Source organism: Zosterops lateralis (assembly GCF_965231275.1).
Source record: "Zosterops lateralis genome assembly, chromosome: 9".
NCBI lineage: Eukaryota > Metazoa > Chordata > Aves > Passeriformes > Zosteropidae > Zosterops > Zosterops lateralis.
The window spans coordinates 6,471,897-6,493,900 of NC_139769.1; the positions used below are offsets into that span (position 1 = coordinate 6,471,897).

Below are 22,004 nucleotides of genomic sequence, written 5' to 3' on the forward strand. Positions count from 1 at the left end.
TTATCAAAGACTCCTTTTCCCCTTAGTCGTTTAATAGTAGCAGCTTCTCTTTTATTCTGTGCTCTCTGAGAGCAGAATAGGAAGTGATAATCTCCTTGGAATACAGCAGACACCTGTTTGATAAGTGGTAATTGCATTATTCCTGGAGGATTATCACAGTGGTGCTTGTTTCTTTGTAATGAAGCTCCACTATTATAAGCAGAGCAGAACTTCACTAGAAGATACACATTCTAGGTAAGAGAAACGAAAATAGGAAACAATCATCCTTTTTGGAAACTCATTTTTAGAAGTCAGTAGCACTGTGTTTTCAAGAGCTAACATTGCAAAAATCCAATTCCTCTGACATCCGTGAAGAGGAGGCTGCATAAAAATCCTATCAGTGTTTGAAGCAATTTTTTTGGAAGGAGTTCTGCTAGCACAGCTGCTTGAACTGTGCCAAGGAATTATATAGTGCTGGAAACATATCCAGGCACTTCTCTGCCATCCAAAGCATTGTACAATGTGAACTAAATGGCATCCCACCATAGAGCAGGAATGTGCCAAGTATTTGGCTGATACTCTGTGAATGCAAAGCAGTTCCCAAGGTGTATCTGTGAATATCTGTGGGCAATTATGTGATGTGGATGAATTGTTGTTAGTTTATACTGTTTATTATTTTACTTGTTCCTGAGCTTAAAAACCTGTTAATGGTTTTGTATCTCTTCTGAATAGCGAAAAATAAGTGGTTTGAGGTCAGAGTCAGTAAAAACAATTACTATGCTGTCTATATTCTATGGCAGTTACATAAAGAAAATATCAGAAATTTAACAGACTGTGTTGGAACATCAAAGCCAGCAAACAAAACAGGACAATTTTGAGGAAAGGAAATATAGGAAGACAGGTTAACTCTGTTGAGTATTCTTGCAATTGTTAAGAGTCTGAGTCCATGTTAAGTGCAGCTGAAGTTTTCATGTTAACAAAAGTATCAAAAGTAGGGATACACAGTACCACTAAACACTATAACCAGACTTCAAAGCATGTGGTCCACAGAGAGCTGATGGGTGAGTGGACACTGGCCCTTTCCCATGTTTTCAGGTGCTAGAGGGATTCCTGTCCTTTTTTTTTAAATTGACCTTTTCTTTTCTTTACCTTGATCCCTTTCTCGATGGATGCTTTGACTCCTGGTATTTGTTGTCACCCAAAGACAGTCTCTCTTTAGTTCAGGAAAGGTTGGGAATCCCAGTCTATCTGTGAATAACACTCTTTAAGTTGTAATTTTTCTTGTTTTAGTTAGAGAATAGTTTTTTTTTTCAATTCCAGAGACCTTCAGGAATGTACAGTGAATTGTGACCTGTTCCCAGGCATGTGTGTTTTATAGATCAGTTCACACAGGTGTACTTATTAATAAACTCACTGAACCAATTTACATGCATAAGTTTTAACCACTGAGTAATTAGCGAAAGCATTGCTGAGGAGCTGGAAATTTGGGAAATGTGTCATTATTTGCATATCAGTATAAAGCAATTACTAAATTAAAGAGTGCACGTTGTGACAAACATGAAGCTCCTTTACTGTTGCTTTGTCAGTGCACATTAACATCAACTTGATGTGAAAGCCTGGCTTTCTCTGCATGAACTAAAAATCCTAAGGCAGAAGTACACAATGAATCACCCAGAGTTTGGAGGCTAGCACGCTGAATTGCCTTGGGGTTCAGACTGAGGAAAGAAAAAACTCATGTAAAAGACCATTGAGAAAACGTATCAGTGGAAAGTAATTAACTCAAGATCCACAATTAGCCTCATGGTCTATACTTAACTGTGTTCCAGGTCTTTCAGCGTTTATTTAATTCTGTTACCCTGTGTTTCAAATAGCTGCAAATGGCTTGGCAGATTTTTCATCCTTTTTAATATTTACAGTTTTTGTGTAACAAGAATGAGCTCTGTAAGTGATCATGGGTATTTATTTTACTCTCTCAAGTATATCTCTTTTTTAGCAGAATCTGTTGTATGAGGAAATATTATTTTCTTTTTGTTTCCTTTAAATATATTTGTGGTTTGAAGCAACATTAAGTACTACAGTAGCTGTCCTTCTGCTTTAATTCCTAATTTGCCTAACTAGGCTCAGTCAAATGAGAAATAATCAAAACCAGGGATAGTTTTCATTCAGCCAGCAAACGAGAGGGGTAGATGCACAGTAACACGGCTGGTGATTAACAGGGGCTGTAGCAAAAATTGGCATGTGTGTTCAAGCAGCACACCAGGGCTGGGTGTTCCCAGAGCACCAGGCACCACTTTTTCTCAAGCTCACAAGAATCTCGTTGTTTTTTGGAGCTGCCTTTAGAGTGGCTGTTGCTGCAGTGCCAGCGTCCCTCGACGGGTGTCTGAAGGACACTAGTGGCCTCCTCTCTCTGTCTTGGATCTCCTCCAGCCTCCCACACCATCCTCAAGATGATTCCAGAGCTGCTTCACCATACTTCTGCTTTCAGCACATGTAAAGATCTGCCAGGATTGTGCCTTCACACTGCAGCAAAATAAGATACCTGTGCAGCAGCCTTTTGGAATTTTGGAGAATTAACACGGCAGTCACTTAATCCTAATCTAAAGAATTGATCAAATTTTAAAACATGAGTAATAGTTCAGACACTTTTTTCCCCCCTTCAGTTCAGAGCTTTTTAAACTTTTGGGTTCTGTGTTTTAACTCTATAGCATTCCTTTGTGATTTTAAGCTTCATTATAGTTCAGAGATCTACCATGGGAACATGACCGAAATCCTTGGAATGAATTTCCTACAACCTGTGTTGACAGGTTTAAATTACGTACTCTGACACTGTTCTTGTGGCTGGATTAGAAACTTTTTTTCAAGTTAAACCTGCGATAAGTAATTGTCACAGCACTCTGGCACAATGCTAATTTGAAGTGACGTGTCCAAACTGGCCTCAGTAACATGAAGAACCCTAACAGGTGTGAGGGGTGGATCTTCCCATGGGCCCTGCTGAACTTCTAACAGGGGAAAAATAGTAGAAAAAGTGAAATGAACCTTGAATAAAGCTGTCAGCAGTAATTATCTCAACAACACTTTGTGAGGAGTTAAAATAAGCATTACTGATTTATAACCTGAACACACTCCACGCTAGAGATGGTTTTTTCATCCAGTTAGTGTTTAAAATGAAATGTTGAATACCTGTCAAGATTTTTTTTCTTTTTATTGAAGAGGCATAATGAAAATGAAGTTATTTTCCAGAGGAAGTAATTTCAAGGGCTGTCAAATTTTTTAGATGCCTCTGTTCATTTTCATATTTGTGCAATAGTTTAATAAAACAAACAAACCTCAAGCATACTTGACTGTTTTTCCCCGCTAATGCTATTTGATGTCAAAAGACAAAGTGGCTAATGTGGAATTACATCCACTTTTTATTGTTATTCAATAGGGATAAGGAGGCTTACATGGCAGTAGATGTGCTTTGGATGATTGATTTCTTTTTTTTTAATATTATGTACTGAACTTGGATAACAATGTCTAGTTGAGCAGTACAGACTGAAGAGAGCACTTCAGTTCTGGGTAGTAAATCTTTCTGAATCAATTAATTGCATAGTAGAAAAAAGTCCTTCTTTCAGTCAACTAAAATAATGTGTTTAATAGATTTGCTTTTTGAATTGCAATGTACCTTCATTTTACATTGGGATACTTGCTCTTTGTTGTTGTGATAACACTTGTTGTGTGTATACTATGTATTTCAGTATGGATAGAAGTATTTTTACAGTCTGTTACTACTGGAAAAATACTTGCTAACTTTTGAGAAAAAAACAAGTCAAAAGATAAACATTGATATTTAATCTCTTGGAGGTTTAAACATAACTTTTAAACATGAACATGCAGGAATTCTAAAACCATGTGTCACTTTGCCTTTGTGAGATTATACATTGAAAAGAAGATAGGTTATTTATTGAATCATTATGCAGAGGCAAGGGATGGGTTTGGAAGTGTTGACCACCTGTTTGTTCCCAAGGAATTCAATGAGGGTTTGTCTGAGCATAGCAGGCTGCCCACACACTGTTAACAATGCCTGGTTAAACACCAGGAACTGCAGCCGTGGCAAGAACAAGCTCATGTGAAAACTCTCTTGTGTCATAGTGTCATTTTTCTTGAAATGATGAGACTTCGAGTTGCCTCAGAAATGGCATTAGTTGCTTGGAAATCCATCACCTCCTTCTTGCATGGGTTGGTTTCTTTGGTTGGATGGATCTCCAGCCAGCAAAGAGTGTGGAGCCATCTGATAATCTCTGGAGAACTGCAAAAGATTGCTGGAGTTCCCATAGTCTTATTTCTCCTGCTTCAATATTCACATGTAGGGACTATGCTCAATGCACTTAGAAACCACAATTTTATTCAACTGTTTGTTTAATGAAAAACTGCCTACTCTTCTATTTCAAGTGACAACAAAACTTCAGTCACTTGCTCTACCTCTGCCCCCTGCTTTGTACACTTGGATTTTTCCTATATGCCACATTCATTGCTATATCCTGTCCACCATACAAATATTCCCTGCTTTTCCTTCCTTCTTCAGTCTCAAAAAGGATAGGTTACAAAAGGAAAATGGAAATGTGAGTGAGCCTCAGCTGTGGAGCAACCTGACCAATCTAGCTCTGATGGTAAATAGCAAGAAGAATAACTTATTTTCTAGGTGTTCCAACTAGATTGGTTTATAATTTGTCTTATTATCTTATCTACTGTCAGTGCACTTAGGCAATGAAAGCATTTGATCCCTAAAACACCTTTATCCAAGTCCATCTAATAATACCATATACAAAGAACATTTGATAGAACAAGGACAGAAATGTTCCTTCTCAGAGTTTTTCTTCCTTCTCAAACTTTTTGTTCCTTCTCAAACTTCATGTAGTTGTGTTCAAAATGCAACTTTTCATCCTGTATCTTTAAGATAATCCATCCATCCACCCATCCATCCATCCATCCGATAAATTGGCATTTATCATACTCAGAAAATTAGCTTATGATGTAATAAAAGGTTACATAACAGAATAGTAAATTTAACATGAAAATTGAAATGCTTGATAATGCTCCTTGCTCAGCCCTCTATCTTTATCCCTTCTCTTACTGATGAGGGGAAAAAAACCATCATGGTAATTAATCCAATGAGAAAAACGATTGAATTATATGGGAGTGAAATTTTCAAAGAGGAGACACCTGCCATTTGTTGAGTATTGTGCTACAGGCACCTCTCAAGTTATTTTGAATAACTGAGTGTTACAAAATGTACTTGGTCATGTTTATTTCTTAAGCCATGTATCAGTGGGCAAACTAGTAAATGGTAAGCAACTCACTTTTTGGGCACCAGGAAAGGGCTGTCACATGGAGTATTTGAACCAGGATTAGGTTTCAGTCTGTAGGTAACACTGCATTCGTTTCTGATTGAAATTTTTTTTGTGTGCTAAATGTGTATTACAAACCCCCATGTGTGTACTGCAGCCTGCTAAGCAACCTTTAGAATGAGCCCTTTTTATGGGAGATTTATGGGGGAGAGTCAAGTATCGGAAAACATGCTTTTTATTTTGTACACTAGAATCTTGTTTGCTTACTTTATCTCTGAGTATTAAAAGCAGAAAATGGATTTTTTTCCTTTACTTCAGTAGAAAATCATGCTATGAGAGTTGTCCTGTTTAGTTTCCTATTGAAGCAGGTGGTATACAGCCCAACATAATTCTGTATTAGAACTTCAGCTACTTGAATAATTGGACTGATTCATAGCAGTGACGTTATACAGAAATTACCTTTCTTTTTAGGATCTTTTTATATTAAAAATCCAGAAGGTTTGTCCACTGTAAGGTTTTGGTTTTGGCTTGCCATTGTCAGATAATGCCTGTTGCTTCACTTGGTGTGTGTGTGCAAGTGAAATCTGGCATCATTGATAGAATCTTCTCCTTTGTGTATGGATCAAGTGTTCTCTGAATTTCTGTCTGATGCTTTGTAAGATTTACAGTTTGACCTTTGAATTTCTGAGAACAAATGATCAAGAAAATATACTTTACGCCCAAAAAAATGGTATTAGAAAATATTTTGTCATGGAAAAATACTTCTCCAGTGAGTTGGAAAGAATTTGTCATTTGAGTAGTTTGAACAGTAAAATTACCTTGTTACAGTGACTCAAACAGTGGTCTTTTAAACAGCCAGAAGCTGTTGTGTTTTTTGTTGGTTTTTTGTTGGTTTTTTTTTTTAATTGCAAAGTACTGGGTAATACAGCTGAAGGGCTCCATTTAATAACTTGCCCTGATTAAGAGGTAAGTGTATGTTCAGATAGATGCATTAATGTGCATTGAAGCAAATCAGAGTGCCACACACTCCAAAATCTCAAAACCCTCATTGCTCTTGTAACAACCAAAGCTTAACAAAGAGCACAAAATAAACCAATATTCCTACCTTCCTTAAACACGATACTTGCTTGTTCTGAATAGTTCTTGTTGATGAAAAGTTTTATCCCTTTGCAGAGGTGGGATCCCTTGATGGCAAATATCCTGTGAACAGCACAAGCTCTCAATAACTAACTGAGGATGAGGAAGAATGTCCCATTCTTTCCAGATTATTGCCTTAAGCAGCACTTTGGATGTCCCAGCTATATTCTGTAAGGCATTAGAAAGCTCTTACAGCTTCCTTCACTTTTCTCATTAGGTATAATTGCTATTCAAATCTCTTTGGAGATGCTGTTTGTCTCCATCAGTGTGTGGCTGAACATGAGGAAGGCCAATTTGTCTTATCCAATTACTCCTTTCCTGATGCAGTCCACCAAGCTCATAATTTTTGTATCAGCATTTCTCAGTGGAGTGAATTCTGCAGCTGGAGTTCTCTGCTGGTATCGTTCCTTCACGTTCCTTCTACTGTTTATCTTTCTCACATCTTCAGCATCTTGATTAAATATCTCTGGACTGGCACAAGAGACTGAGTTTGTTCCTTCATTTGTAATGTCAGAAGTCTGCAAGAGTGGGAATCAAGTTGTGCCAACAAACTCTTTCTAGAAGATACAAGGTTTTGAGATTATAGGCTTGCAATATTTCATATTTTTCTGAGCATGAGATGGCAGCACTCTGGAATTACATGCTCTCAATGATTTCTTTCTCTCCTGCAGACATATTTGTATCATGAAATATTTGGGGAAAAATAGAGGGTTTAGGTCATTCTGAATTGTATTTCTAGAAGCTTCTACATAAAACTAATACTTTCTAACATGAAGAATAATTTATTGTTTAAAGCATCTGGTCTCACTCCAGATTTGGCAAATATTTCTGGGTTAATCTGGAAGGTTGACAAAGAATCCTGCATGTTTGGATCAGAAAAAAATGTTGCTTAATTTTATCCCTCAATTGCTAATGCTGGCAATTGAAAAACAAATCATCTCACACTGAGCATTTACAAATAGTATTAGTGTCTTAGAGTTGGAAAGCACAAGTGAGCACCACACTATTTCTTTCCTCTCTAAATTGTTAGATTTTGTAGTGATCTTTCTCTTAGTAGGTAAAGCCTATTTCAAGTAACGTTTTGTGCACTTTTAGTCCAGATTGTACCATTACCTTTTTGAATACCAGAGATATTGAATCCATTTATTATCTCTGCTGTCTCCTAAAAGGAGACTCTCCTGCCACTCTCCCTGAAATGTTTGAAATACTGAATTTTATTGTCCCTCTCCTTAAAAGCTATGGGAAGCCAAATGAGACTATTTAAACTTTAAATAAGCACAAGCAGTGTCTACACAGTGTTGGACAAAGGATCTGGCTCTGGAGTTATTTTTTGCAAGTAATTTTCCTTATTTCTAGTTTAGTTTCATTCTCTACCTCATGTACCTTTGAGTTCTGAGACAGTTTGATTTCCACATGCATGGGTTCCCTGCCTAAAAAAATAGAGTAACAATTATTTTTGCTTTAGTGTATTATTTCTTTCATAACATACCTAGCTTGTCATTCATGCACGAGTCCTGCAAATGCATTTTCAGTGTCTTTTCTTGTGCATGTGGAAGCCATCCCATTCAAGCTCTGCTACCCACATAGTGGTGATTCTTGCAAAAAAAAAGAAAAATTCAGAAAAGTGACTGACTTTTGAGTATTTTTCACAGCCAGATGGGCTCATAAGCTGTAGAATATGGGTATTGAGGTACTCAGGCTATGAACCAGCTTTTTCAGTTTTGGAGTTGGTGTAAAGGTTTTGTCCATTCCCATGAGAAGGTGGCTGAAACACAACGATAATTTATTGCAATGATAATGTTCTGTATCTCTGTTTGGAGGTGGCAGGTACAATATTCAGAAAGAAAAACCTCTCCAAGAGCAGGGTGAGATCCACAGTTCTTGCCGCTGAGACATTTCAGTGGTGTTCCCATCAGTACCTTGGTCTGCATTCACAGTACTAGGAGAAGGGAAAAGGTTTGCTGAGCTGCCTGGAAAACAATCTTTTTCTTAGTCTTGGTGTTTTTATGATTCCCAAAATAAAGCTTGAGCTTTTGTGGTGCAAGAGTCTTGCTTTGCAAGAGAACTCTCTATCTTTGGATGAAGATAGCTTTGTTTTAGAAGGATGTTGATGCCTCTCGTTTATTTTAGAATTAAGGCAGAGCTGCTATTTCTTTTGCAAAAAAAAAACAACTTCTCAGAAAGAAAAAAAAAAAGCAAATGAGAGGGTGATTTCTCACACCAGTGTGCACAAACCCCCAACATTCCAGCAACTGTCTGGAGAGTAGGATGAAACAGGCTCTGATGTGGAACCCCTTCTGCTGTTAGCTCATGTTTGAGAGACGCTTTGACACTATAATATAGGGTTGCAAATTGGAATTGCAACACCCTGCAATTGGGCCAAGTGATGAAGCAGCACAATAACTGCCTGCTTGATCTTACCACTCTCTCTTTAATGTGCACGTAAAAGAGCCCGGGAGCCTTTCCAGGCATCTGTCAGGGTATTTGATGCTGTGAGAGAGGGAACTGTAGTCTGTGTGTGGTTAATGTGTGTGTGTTTTACCAGCATTTCATATAGTGTGATAACTACAGGGCAAAGTTTCAGGTTTTATAACAGTTGGATTTTGTTTATTATTAAAAGCTTATAAAAATAATAATGGAAATGGTGGATTATTATAGAGAATGCAGTTCCTGTCCTCTTGTCACAGGAGTTTCATAGATAATTGGTGTAGACCTGTGTGTCGTCTTTAATATTTCATTTGCTCCAGAATATTATAACTCACTTCCTTTAAGACGATTCCTGGGCTTTTTACACAGCTAAACTTGTGTTTAACCTTGCTGTGAGAATGTGACAGTAGGCTAGTTCAGACAGGTTAACATTCATTTGGTAACCAGCCTGCTTAATCAGCCTGCTTCAACCTGCAGCAAATTAAATCTTTGCGAGTTCTAGCAGACCAGTGAGAAAGTCGCTCTGAATTATGTATAAAAAAATAAATGGGGTATTTTCAGTGCTCATGGCAGTAAATGAAATTTAAGGCTTATGATTTGTTCTTGGATTTTTGTTGAGAATGATTGAAATTTATTTTACCTTAATGTTTTTACAGTCCAGTTAGGAGAGTGCTATATTTCTGAAATGTATAGTGTAAATCTTTCATCTGTGCCCTGCAAAAATACTAACAAGTTTTACAGTATCTAGCTGCTTTTCTGTCCTCTCTGTGTTTCATCTGAAGGAACCATTAGAAATGATGTTTTAAACATCCAGCCAGGTCTACCCTTCTCATCACTGAAAATTGCATAGCATTAAATACTTTGCAAAAAATAATCAATTATCTTTATTTAGGAGCTATTCACATTGTAAAATCAGTCCAGATAGGTCTTAGATGCTTCTGCAATTGCTGTTTGTGGTCATCAAGCTCGCTTCTCCTGGACTAATGTGCTCTCCAGAAGAGGCAGGAGGCTGGGCAGAAGCTTCAAATGCAGGGATGGCACAGGTGGTTCTGGTCACAGAGTAGACAGTTCTCATTTTTAGGCATTACAATTAGAGCATTTTTTAAAATGCAATACAGGACCAGATTTTCAAATGTTATTGCTGTGTGTTTGCAGGCATCATTATAATTTTGTCTTTCAAATGACAGTAGAATTTTTCTATTGGTAGCTCTTAAAAATTGAGATTTAGGCACACAGCAAAGGGCAGAAGTGCTGTTTCTGTTGGCACTGGCTGCTGAACATCAATCCTGTGGACTGTGCTGACTGCAGTGTCACCAGTTTGGGTTGTGTGTTTTTGTTCATGTGAGGAACATGGTCTGCACCCTTGACATTTAAAATTACCAAAAAGGGGAATAAATGTATTTTTTAAGTTGCCAATGTGATTGTGTCTATTGCAATGTCTGCTGATAAACAGATCTTTCAAAATACAATTTTTTTCAAGATTATTTAACTCTTTTAAATTACTTGTATCAATACTTAGCATCTTTACTTTAACAATTGCTTCTTAATAAACAATTTAAAAAATCTACATTTGCATCAAAGCATAGCACTGTAAAAGTTGGCATGTTCAGTAACATTTCAAACTTCAGTACTGATTTAGGAGAAAATAACAATTCAAGGCACTTTGAAATTTGCAGTTCTGTGGAGTTAGGTTTTATACTCTGTGCATACACCTCAGTAAAACTCAGTTGATGTTTCCTCAAATATTTTAATGTATGGAATAATTTTTTTTTCAGGCTTCTTAATATATGTTTAAATACACAGTCTTTAATTTGAATCTCCAAACAACCTTAAACCCTCCCCCCAGCCTTTAATTGAGACTGTGGATTTAATGAAGAACCATTGCTTGCTTTGCAGATGACTTTAGCTGCGTCAGGACTGACATTTCCTTGCCATCGACTCACAGTTGGAAGAAGATCTTCACCTGTACAAACAAGGGAACAGTCAGAGGAGGTAAGGACATCATCTTTGTTTTGCCAGTCTGCTCTAGGAAGAGGCAGGGACGCCTCGGTGTGCAGTGGTCACCATCCCTCCTGTAGTCAAGTGTGTCAGTAGAATTGTATCTTACAACAATCCATTTGCAGTTCCTGCAGCATGTAATTGTGGCAAAGTGAGGAACTGGGTAAATGAGTCATGGAAGAAAAAGAGGAAAAACAAAGCAAGCAAATCCCAGCAGAGCATCTGACTGTGGGAGAGGAGTCCTTAGCTCCTTGCACTAAAATATTGATTTTTCTCCTTGATATTGGTATGCCAAATACCAATATAAAAGTCACCACTGTGTGGCTTTTCTCACTTTTTCTTATGCAGTGGGACCTGGTACCATTAAAAGGAAAACAGTATTAGCTTTGGATAAAATTTGCTCAACTATATGTATGCAGAGATTCTTTAATAACACATTTTGTCACATAATATTTCTGTCAACCAGACTTCTGTTAAAAATTACCTTTGATAATGCAGTATAAAATAGTAAATTAAACTGCAGTATGTGTTTATAGAAATATATAAGTATTTATCACTGTGGATGTATTTTGTATTTCACTGAAAATGTCTGAAACAGAAGCTTACAGGGGGGTTTTGGGTTTTGTTTTTATACAGCAATGCACTGATGTTCATATGGTTAGTGATAGTGATGGAGATGACTTTGAAGATGCTACTGAGTTTGGAGTTGATGATGGAGAAATGTTTGGAGTAGCATCATCTGCCTTGAGGAAATCGCCAATGAGTAAGAGTTACAATTAACTGGAGATTGTACAGCAGAGGTGAAGGCAGAGGGGTGGGAGGAGTCTGTAGAATTAGAAACTGGAAAGTATCTTTTGATAGGAATGGTAGAATTGTTTGGATGTCATGTCTGATGGATGTATCAAAGGAAAATACTGGCAACTATAAAAGCACCTTTCCGTGGAGGGAAATTTTGAACCTTGCAACTGAAGAATAACTTAAAATTGGTGAGAATTTTAACTTAAAATAGTCAGAGAAATTGTGATCTCTATCCAAATGCACCTGTAGTTAATTAGATTTCCACTTCTCTGTTTTGAAAATTCTACAGATTCTATTTTTTATTAAAGTTTTAGTCCTTATGTTAATCAAGTTTCTTAGTGATTGTTTGCCCTTGAATTATGAACAGAATTGAGCAGGAGCAGTCAGTTACCTCCTACATACAATTCTTACATCTCTTTATTTACTTTAGGCTTGCATTAGTGTTACTTCATTAGGAGTTTTTTGACAGTAAATAAATGTAATAATATGGAAAACTTTTAAACCTTATGGATAGAAAGGGTCGAGGCTTTCAAGCCTTAAAGTAAGTCCAGAGTGCTAACTCTGGGCAAGTGATGCATTATATTACACTGGACCTGAGGATTTTACTGTTTGAAAAATCTGAATATATTCATGAGACCCTCTGGAAATTTCTTGTCTTTGGAAAGGTTCATAGTTGATAGTCTTTTGTGAAGTTTTATCTGGTCTATTGGTAACACTTCAGTAAGCTGGGAACGTGAAATACCTGTGATGTGAATGTGTTTGCATATTACAACCTGTTCTCATAAAGTTGCATTTCTTTTTCTTCATTTTTTTTAAGTGCCAGAAAATGCTGAAAATGAAGGAGATGCCTTATTACAATTTACAGCAGAGTTTTCTTCAAGGTAAGATTAGCCTGTTAACTGCCATTCTTATTACAAACTAAGTTAAAGTTAGTAAATAATGAAAATAAAAATAAACCAAGTGTACATGTTTTCTTGTGAGATTATAGCATATTCGGACTTCCTAACCTAATTTATTTTAATTCTAACTCTGCTACTAGAACTGTTTCTGAAATAAAATTGTTTCTCAGCCCAAGCTGGAGTGGTTGATTCTTCTCTTATTTATTTTGCCGCTATATAGTACCATTACTTAGTTATGTTAAAGTCTAGAAGGATGAGAAAGACTGGTTATATATGATCATTTTATTATGATATGCAGGAACACAAAAGCTGAAACTGATTAATATTGAAAAATACATACATAGTTGCTGTAAGAGTTTTCACAATAGCAGAGTGGTTGGGTAAATTTTGACTTTTAAAAAAACCATAGAAATTCTGGATTTTTGAAAAACTTTATACTGCCAAATCAAGCACTGTTAAACAGTTGCTTGTTTCATTAAATAGATAGAAGCTGCAAACTGATGCAAAGTTTATGTGCCTTCTGTTTTCACTCCTGTGATGAAATATTCCTGTATATGTATGAGATGGATTCATATGTAATGCAAGAATAGCCTTCAATTAACCTTTAAGTATATAATAAAGAGAGGAAATAAGTTATGATTGAAAAATTGTATAGAAGATAGTGTAGAACTAAAGGTATCTACTTGTGTAAACAGAATGTTTTTATGATAAAGTTTGTAAGGTAGCAGTTCATTACTTTGAGTTTTTCAATGTAAGAAAACCAATGGGTCCTAAGTATTTCCTTTCTGTCCTTTAGAAGTGTAATGCTTCATTTTTTCTAAAGGTTTAGCCAATGCATTATATTTACAGAATATATGAAAAAGTAGAATATTGAAATTGCTTGATTTTGTAATTTTTTTATTAAATGGAAATTTTATCTCAAATAGATATGGTGACTGCCATCCTGTTTATTTTATTGGATCATTAGAGGCTGCTTTTCAAGAAGCCTTCTATGGGAAAGCTAGAGATGTAAGTGTTTATTAAAACTACTTTATTTAATATAGTGGAAGAATGGAAATCATCCTAAGGGTTTCATCTTTATTTTTGAAAAGCTGAGCTACATTTTGGAATTGTTTTGCTTCTATTGTTCGAGACGAGTTGTACTCATTCAGTTGAGTGACTAAAATACTTACCTTGGTGGTTGCTGAAATTGCAGTGAGTAACTGATGCTTTCTAATCATTCAGGCTGTATTTTTACTGGAGTTCTTTAGTTGTCAAAGCTACTCTTTTTCTTTTCCCCTCCTCCCTTTTCTTCCTGAAATAATGGTGTCCTAGCACCAGATAACCCTGCCTGTGAGTCTTGTGGTTGACAAGTTCACTGTTGCATGTTGGTAACTCCTTTGAAGAATGGCTAATGAAATTGTAAATTTAAATTGAAAGGTCTCTGAAATACAGTGTGCTTTTTTTTTCCTCTTTGTACAGCCTTTATCTGCCAAGTATAAGCTCCACTACCAAGATTTGGTTGTTTAGTTTTTCTGTACATCCAACCAGGCATCTCAAGTTTCTGTTATTCCATGCGCAGTTTTAAAATCAGTATTTCAATAAAATTAGAATGGGGACAGTTTATTTAAGTTTTGGTGACTTGATTCACTAAGGAGAAACCCAAAACCCTGCATAATTAAGCACAGATAAAGCTGAAACACAAACAAGAAAATCATGCTGTTTAAATTTACTTTTTGTTTTCTTGATAGATGTTTAATTTTAAAATGAAGAATGTAGTTATTCATATTGGAAGCCTCTGTATTATGTTAGGGGCTGTTCTGATAAGTGTGAGAGTTATAAATCCACACTATATAGCTGAAGTTGACACATACTTAACACTCTAAGTTTAGTGAATATTTTCATATCCTCATTTGCACAGAGAAAAAAAAATCCCATGAATTGAACAAGAAAAGAGTGTGAGTTGGGAAGTTCATTTTGTGTCATGTCATCAGAAATGGTTGACAGTGTATCAGTTGTAATGGTGGACGAAAGCTCATTAAGAACTTTTATAAATAGTTTTCTGCCTATAAATCTGGTATTAATGCAATGCAGTTACTTTTTTTTCTGTTGTTACTCAGAGTACTTCTTGTGCTACTTACACAGCATTTCTGAAATTCATGTCACCTTACATTTTTAATATTTTGTGGTTTATTCAGACCAGGTCATCATCACAATAAAACCATTACATATATATATATATGTGTGTGTGTGTGTGTATATATATGTATGTATGTATATATTTAGAAGCATATTAATTTTTGTTTGTGGTTTTTTTTTTTTACTTTTGAGTTTTTTCTGAATATTGCCTTATTTTGAAAGCGCTCCCTCCCACCTTTAGAATGGCATTATTTTTATTGTAACATTCTGATTTTAGGCAAAGATACGAGAATGTGGAAATACCATTTATTTTCATTGCTTTTCCTGGCTACAAAGTAATTTTTTCATTACTGGCTCCTGGAATTCAGAATTGAGGAAAGGGACACATTATTTCATAATTTTATAATTTAATTTCATAATATAATTAAATATATATATCAGTATTAAAAAAAAAAAAAAAAGCTTTGGAGAAATTGCAACCTGTGTGTCTTGTCTTCTAATTTATACTATGGAGGACACTTAATTTTACCAGGGCAACAGATGAGCACCAGCATTCTTCACTTGAAGTGAGAAATTGAGTTCCAAGAGTAAATAAAAACAAGATTGAAGGTTTAAATCCTCTACTAGGCTTTTTGAACTTATATACTCATTAAATGTTTATTGGAGTGGTGGGATTACGAAGGATTTGGGCAGCTTCATCAACTGGTATATACTTAATCACTAAGTAAAACACTACATTTGATAGAGTGTTTCTCACGATGCCACACTCAATCCATCTTAATGAAAACCGCTTCAAACTGATTTAATTTGAGAGCACTTGGCAGCTTGAGTGCTCAGAGATCTTGGCCTTTTCTTGACAAATTCTCAACGCTGTCCAGAGCAGAAGGTGCACTCTACAGTTCATGTCTAGTGAGACAGCCATCAGCTGTGCTTTAAATCTGTATTGTGGGTACTTTTTGCCTAAAAAAAAAAAATAAAAATCCCAGTGTATATAAACATGAAGCTTTTTTTCCAGAAATATTTTAAATTGGGTTATTTTGAGAAAATTAACTTATGTCAGAACATGTGTTTTGAATGCAGAATATGAGTTCAGTTTCTTTTTATGAAAATAGATGTTTCCTTTTAAATCTCATCTTTTTATCTGTTGGAAAGGATGGTGATTCATAGTTATTTAACAAAATGTTGCTTGAAAAAGAAATAACTTGTAAAAGAAGTGGAGATTTTTGTCTGCTGTGTTTGAATCATTGGCCAGTGAAGATTAACGTACATGATGGGTATCTTTTAACCTTTGGAGCAACTGCTGCCACAACAATGCCAGTTTTTGGTAAGAGAGGTGGAATGAGGTCAAATGTAGCTCTGCTTTAAAACCTGTATAACTCTTTACCACAAAAATAAAATACCCAAGATACAGAGTCTTCTTTTAACAACTTGGCCATGAAATTCCCGGCTGCCTCCGGCAGCCTGACAGTTAAGGGTGTTGTGCATCCATTTCCAAGGCTTATTGTATAGATGACAAGAAAATATTTTCAGTATTCCTTTTAATGGAGTCAGGAAGAGAAAGAGAGACAGAGGTTTGTTAAATTAACAGTTACGCTGGTTTTTTGTGAAAGTCTTCCTCTGTCTATTGGACAGAAGAGTTTTCCTATCACTGAGTTTTTGAAGAATGAACTTACTCTTGTTACAGAGCTGCACTGCCATAGGAATTGCTGCATCCAATGCCATGGAAGAAATCCTATAATAGACATTTTTTAACAAGGTGTTTAAGGGAGGTGTCTGCGTGTCTGAAAGCAGTTTGTGGGTGTCTTGTGTTCTGAGACATAAGGGGGTTTATCCTAATTTATGTTGATATTGTTATTAATACTGGATTTTAATTGCTATATTGAAGCTGATTGAGTTATATATGTGAGTCATACTAAAGTCTTTTCTTTTGTTAGAGTTTGTTTGTCTTTTCATTTTTATACTCTTTTATTAAGAGAAAGAATAAAGACATTGCCTTTGCCTTTTCAGGAGCTCTTATCTTTATATACCTCTGTCAGCTCACCTCCTGCTCCTCTCTCAACCTTTCTGTCCACTGACTTTTAATAAATATGTGAAACATCTCTCTTAGCACAGATTGGTATTGTCACCTCAATATATATTCCTGCATTCTGAAAATGAATCGTGTTTTTCTTCTCCTTGAATTCTGTCTTTTAGGTTCAATTTAGAGGCAGCACTATCTCTCTCACATATGGGTTCTTTATTTCCTGAATACCTAGAGCAAAGTATGCTCCTTTCATGATTTGGTGTGTTCAAATAAAAGCTTTTTTTCCCCTCTTTTTCTTGGTGGTAGCAGAATATTCCTTCCTACAGGGCTTTCTGTAGCATCATTTTTATCTGTATAACTCATAAAAATGTCCCTTATTATTTCAGCTAATTAAGTTTATACTGAACTTACTACAGATTACAGCTGGAGGAATTACCATTTTACAAATTCTGATTAAACATAAATAACCTGACCACTAATGTACATGGTCTGGTTGAAACTGGAGGACAGGTATAAAAGTGTAATTCTAGGTTTTCAGGAAGAGTGAAGCAGCTGCACTATGGTAAATAACAGTCCATAAGCTCCAGTTAAGTCCCATGTTAGTCATAATTTTCTTTCCAGTCTTACCTGATGTATATTAGCAGTTCTGTTCTTCAATTTGTAAATTATTACTAAATTTGTAGATAACTATTGTTTAGACATCTCTGCTGTAACTTACCAGTTTAGTAGCTTCACTGTTTGCCTACACACCTTTCATCTTTCCTATCTAAAGAGTAGCTTCATCTTTCATATCTGGGGGGTTGCTCCTGGGTATGGATCTCTCCTCAGCATCCCCTGTATTTGATACTAAATAATGGATGGTTTTTGAACTTGTCTGCCTCACTCTACATTTTCTCTTCTTTCAAAGCTTGTGATTATAGATCTTACCTGAGTTTGGTGTTAATTACTGGATATTATTTGCATTATGTAAGATATCACTACAGGTGCAATTGATTGAAATGGAGATACAAGAGTATAATAGGATCAAATAGTTGGAAGATGAAAGTAGATTAAATCAGGCTTTAACACACCTTTACCTGGGAGAGTGGGTAGCTGTTTGAACACCTTGCCATGGTTCCTGTGGGTTCTTCATCACTGATGGTTTTTGAGATGAGATGTTTTACGGAAAGGTAAAATTACAGGAAGATTAAACTAGGAGCTAGTTTGGGGGTGTCTTATGCCATGTTTAATACAAAATATGGGATCAGAATTTTACACCTCACTCCTACTTTAGGAACCTATGGGGTACAGTTTTTTCCAGATCTGTTCTACAAGGCTAGGTAAAGTAGCTGAGTCCAAGGCTGATCCCATGAGCTCCAAGATCACCTTGGACAGGTGGATCAGACTGTGCACTCCAAAGATTTAAAGTGCAAATGTGTCCCTCTGTTTACTGGAATTAGTTTTCACTTCATAAAACCTATTGACAGAACATTCATGCCCCTAGTAGCTGTTACGTCATGAACTTTATTGTCTCAGTCATTACTTGAACTTACAAACCTGAGATTCAAAAATAATTGTTCAGGTCTGTGGTTTTGATGACCCTTACGATTGCATTGCTGTTCCCATTCAAGTTCATATTCTTGTGAGTTAACTGAGTTACTCACAGTATTAGGAACTGGCTGAGAAGCTTAGAAACCCCATTACCCACTGATGCCAATTTAGTCACCTCATGATCTATGGGGTTTTTGCCTCAGTGACAACTTTTCCTTCAACTTTGCATCAGTGACAACTTTTCTTCTAATTCTGTACCGAGTGTGTTAACTTCTCTGAAGCTTTAAAATGCCTGGTCTTCAGCATGCACATACTCTGAAAAATGCATCTCTTTGTGGCCTAAGTTCCTCAAGTTCTAAGGCTTTTGTAAGTCCATCAGGTATTCAGTGCTTAAAACCTTTCTGGTATCCCATACCTTTGTAGGGACTAGTAAAAGTTTTTCCCTGTTGTATTTTTTTTCTTGGTTAAAATTTTCATGCTAAGTATATAACCTCTGACTCACATTTTTGAAAAATCCAACACAGAACAGTCTTAGTGCTCCATTAGTGGGCTTTTTTTGTGGAATTTGAGACTGTTCAACAGTTCTGTAAGGCTGTTTTAATAGTATTGACTGAAAAATACCCAGTATTAGTCATAATAGAATCCTAGAATTTACTCTGACTTTACAAAGGCTTGAAATAAACACAACCAAAACTTGCTTATAAATACGTGCTACCATGGGTTAGTAAAATAAACACACGGGAAAACAAACCCACACAACAAGAGCCGCAACAACAAACTTCAAGCTGTGAGCCTTTTGCAATCACGCATTTTTCCAAGGAAAAAATGCCCCCAGTTTTCACAAATATTTTTTAAAATCATGTTTTAGCACTTCCTCCTGCTACCTCTTGGTATTTGTTATTGCAGTATGCCTGTGCCCACTCTTAACATTTTGGATGAAGTATCAGCTACAAGTACAGTCTTTTATATGTGGTGGAGTTTAGTCTTTGCATGGTGAGATTTGTTGATGCAACAGAAATTACATTCCCTTGGGAAGTAACTCAGTGTAAACCTCCATTGTGTTTGTGCCTGTTCTGTTTACTAAAATTTGTCCCTAAATCTTTAAGCCTAGAACTGTACATATTTTGAAACATTCTGTTGTACGGAATCTCATATTTAACAGTTTCATGGGGTTGTTTCTTTGGAAGTAAAAGTGTTTCTCAAGAGCCTTTTTTTCTGTCCGCTCCCAGTGAAAAGAGGAGAGCAAAGCCATCCGCTTACCACAAAGCAGTGCCACCACAAAGGAAAGATTAAGGGTTTAGAGAGAGGTCAATGTGGGTTTTTCTCTAACTAAACACTTTCCTAAAGTTTCCTTGTGGAAAAAATAATGAAGTCATCTCAGAGTTTTTAAAGAATTTTTATTTCTTTTTCACCGTCTGCATTCGCTTGTCTTCTCAGCATGGATGTTTAATCTTTCTAGGCTTTGTGAATTGGTCCAAATGAATAAGTGGTGAGCTGTCTCTCTAGGAGCTAGAGGCTTATTCTAAGGCCCTAATCACTGAGTAAACACATCTTTGCCCTCCCTCTCTTACAACTGCTATATAATAGTCGAGATTCTAGCACAGTAACCTGGATATTGCAGGGATCGACGCTTTGAAATGCAGAATGGCTGATCCTCAAAAACAGACAGTGCCTGATCTTCCCCTGCCTCTTTCTTCTTTTTAAATTAAATATCACCACAGAAATGCTGTTTTATTGCATGATATTGTGCATCAGTGCCCTGGATTTTCAAGTTTAGTTTCAGTCAACATTGTTGGCTGCACTTATATGGATCTCTGCATGTTGGGCTTATTAATGGCCCTTCCTGGCACATGTGTACGTGGTTCTGAAGAACATTTAAATTAAATTAGACAAACAGTAATGCAAATTACTAATCCCTTTCCCAAAGTCGAATGTTCAAATGTTCCTTTTATAAACAGTCATTAAATTTTATCCAAAGCCAGCATATGAGGCGAGAGCCCGACAGGGGTTTTTTGCAAAGACAGCTTGTCTGAAAATTGCATCCTATGTCTTGCTATATCAATACACATCAATATCTGGGCTTCAGTGTTACTTCTGATGAAGAGATTTGAAATTACTTTAAATAAAAGTCTGAAAATAGCACCGTATCATCTCAGCAAATATGTTCAAGTACTATTTTAAAGTAAGTAATTTATATGGGTACGGGGGAATGGAAAGCTGTAATTTTCTGAATTATATTTATAATTCATTGAATGCCATTTGCAGAATCAGAGTCCTTAGCTAGCTCATAGTCTCCCTGTATTTTTGCAGCCTGCTTTCTATATTTGCATGCACACAGACTTGCTTTCCAAAAGGTGGTCTGAGATTTTCCTGGGGACGCAGCTGCTGGCAGTGAAGTTCAAGTTTTACTTGATAGGGTTCCAGAAGAACAGCACAGAATATTTTTTTTCAAGAGACCATAGACACCATCTCAGCATGTAGTGCCTCTTTAATTTGGCTACAGAGATGGTGATAGCAATGCACTATCATTTTTTTCAGGTTGTTTAAAACTGTTTATTGTGGCAGATTCTGTCCAATCAAGATGTGCGCTCCTTGTTCAGGGAAATGTTATTTTTGTTGGGCAGCAAGCTAAAAAATGTCACTCATTTCTTAGGTCTGCTAATAAGGTTTTTGTTTTTCATTCGTTGTTCTTTTCATGTTCTAAGCATAAAATATATTGTACTTTAGTACTCAGAATATTAGGAAGCATTGAGAATATTCAAAGATTTTCAGGGATGGACCATTTGATTTGAAATCTGCTGGTTATTTCTCATGTGTGCATGTTGAGATACTTGTCACCCTTGATAAAGCCCATCATGGGTACTAACACACAAATCTGCAGCAGCAGCTTTAAATTGCTAAACTGTCTGAGGAACTTTTCACTCATCTCTTGTCACATTTTTTCCAGAGAAAGCTTCTTGCTATCTACCTCCACCATGATGAAAGTGTACTAACCAACGTCTTCTGCTCACAAATGCTTTGTGCTGAATCTATTGTCTCCTACCTGAGTCAGAACTTCATAACCTGGGCATGGGACATGACAAAAGAAGCAAACAGAGCAAGGTAAGACTCTGTGAACTCTGAGTGGAGCAGCTTTTCTCAGGGAAGGCCCTTATCTCTGGCTATCAAATCTTTTGGTGCTTAATATCTATTTGAGCTAAAACTTCATGCTCATTCTCAGCTGATCAGTGAAGCTGTGCTTACTGACATTCATTGAGAATTGGACTGGCCTTGTGTTCAAAACAAAGCGACTTCTTATTCCTGTGCAGGGAAAAGTAATTGAAGAAATGATATCCTTTTTTTTCAATTTATTTTCAAACATGATTCTATATTCAAACATGTGCCTTCACAGTTATGCATTGCAGTGCCATAATATTACATGGCATTAATTGTGTGTATGTTGGTGTAACTGCATCAGAGCTGTCTGGGGAAATAACTATTGTTAATGGAAATCTTATTTTAAAAATAACATCGATGTGATAAATTGATATTAAGAACAGATTATGCAAAATGTTACACGCTTGCAATTCACATTAACTTTTTTGAACTATAGTTTTATATTTTGGTTTTAATATAATAAAAGCTATCTTATGTCTTAGAGAGACAATAATTTTGCTGATGAGTAAAAAAATTAAAACTGTAGATTCCACCTCCTTCTACAACTTCTGTAGTTTACCAACAAATTTTCTTAGTGTTATACTAAGGCCTCTCACTTCTTCAGTTATTTAT

The 22,004-nt window shown here is 36.2% G+C and overlaps 1 protein-coding gene across 4 annotated transcripts in view; it reads left to right on the forward strand.

The window, feature by feature from the left end:
• The window catches only part of FAF1 (Fas associated factor 1), a 148,461-nt gene that overhangs the window by 87,084 nt on the left and 39,373 nt on the right, over window positions 1-22,004 (forward strand). For all 4 annotated transcript variants that reach the window (XM_083867859.1, XM_083867862.1, XM_083867860.1 and 1 more), the window contains exons 9-13: window positions 10,767-10,862; window positions 11,505-11,631; window positions 12,484-12,547; window positions 13,492-13,573; window positions 21,184-21,338. In XM_083867859.1, the coding sequence (XP_083723985.1) occupies window positions 10,767-10,862; window positions 11,505-11,631; window positions 12,484-12,547; window positions 13,492-13,573; window positions 21,184-21,338 (524 nt within the window). The remainder of the gene's footprint in view (window positions 1-10,766; window positions 10,863-11,504; window positions 11,632-12,483; window positions 12,548-13,491; window positions 13,574-21,183; window positions 21,339-22,004) is intronic.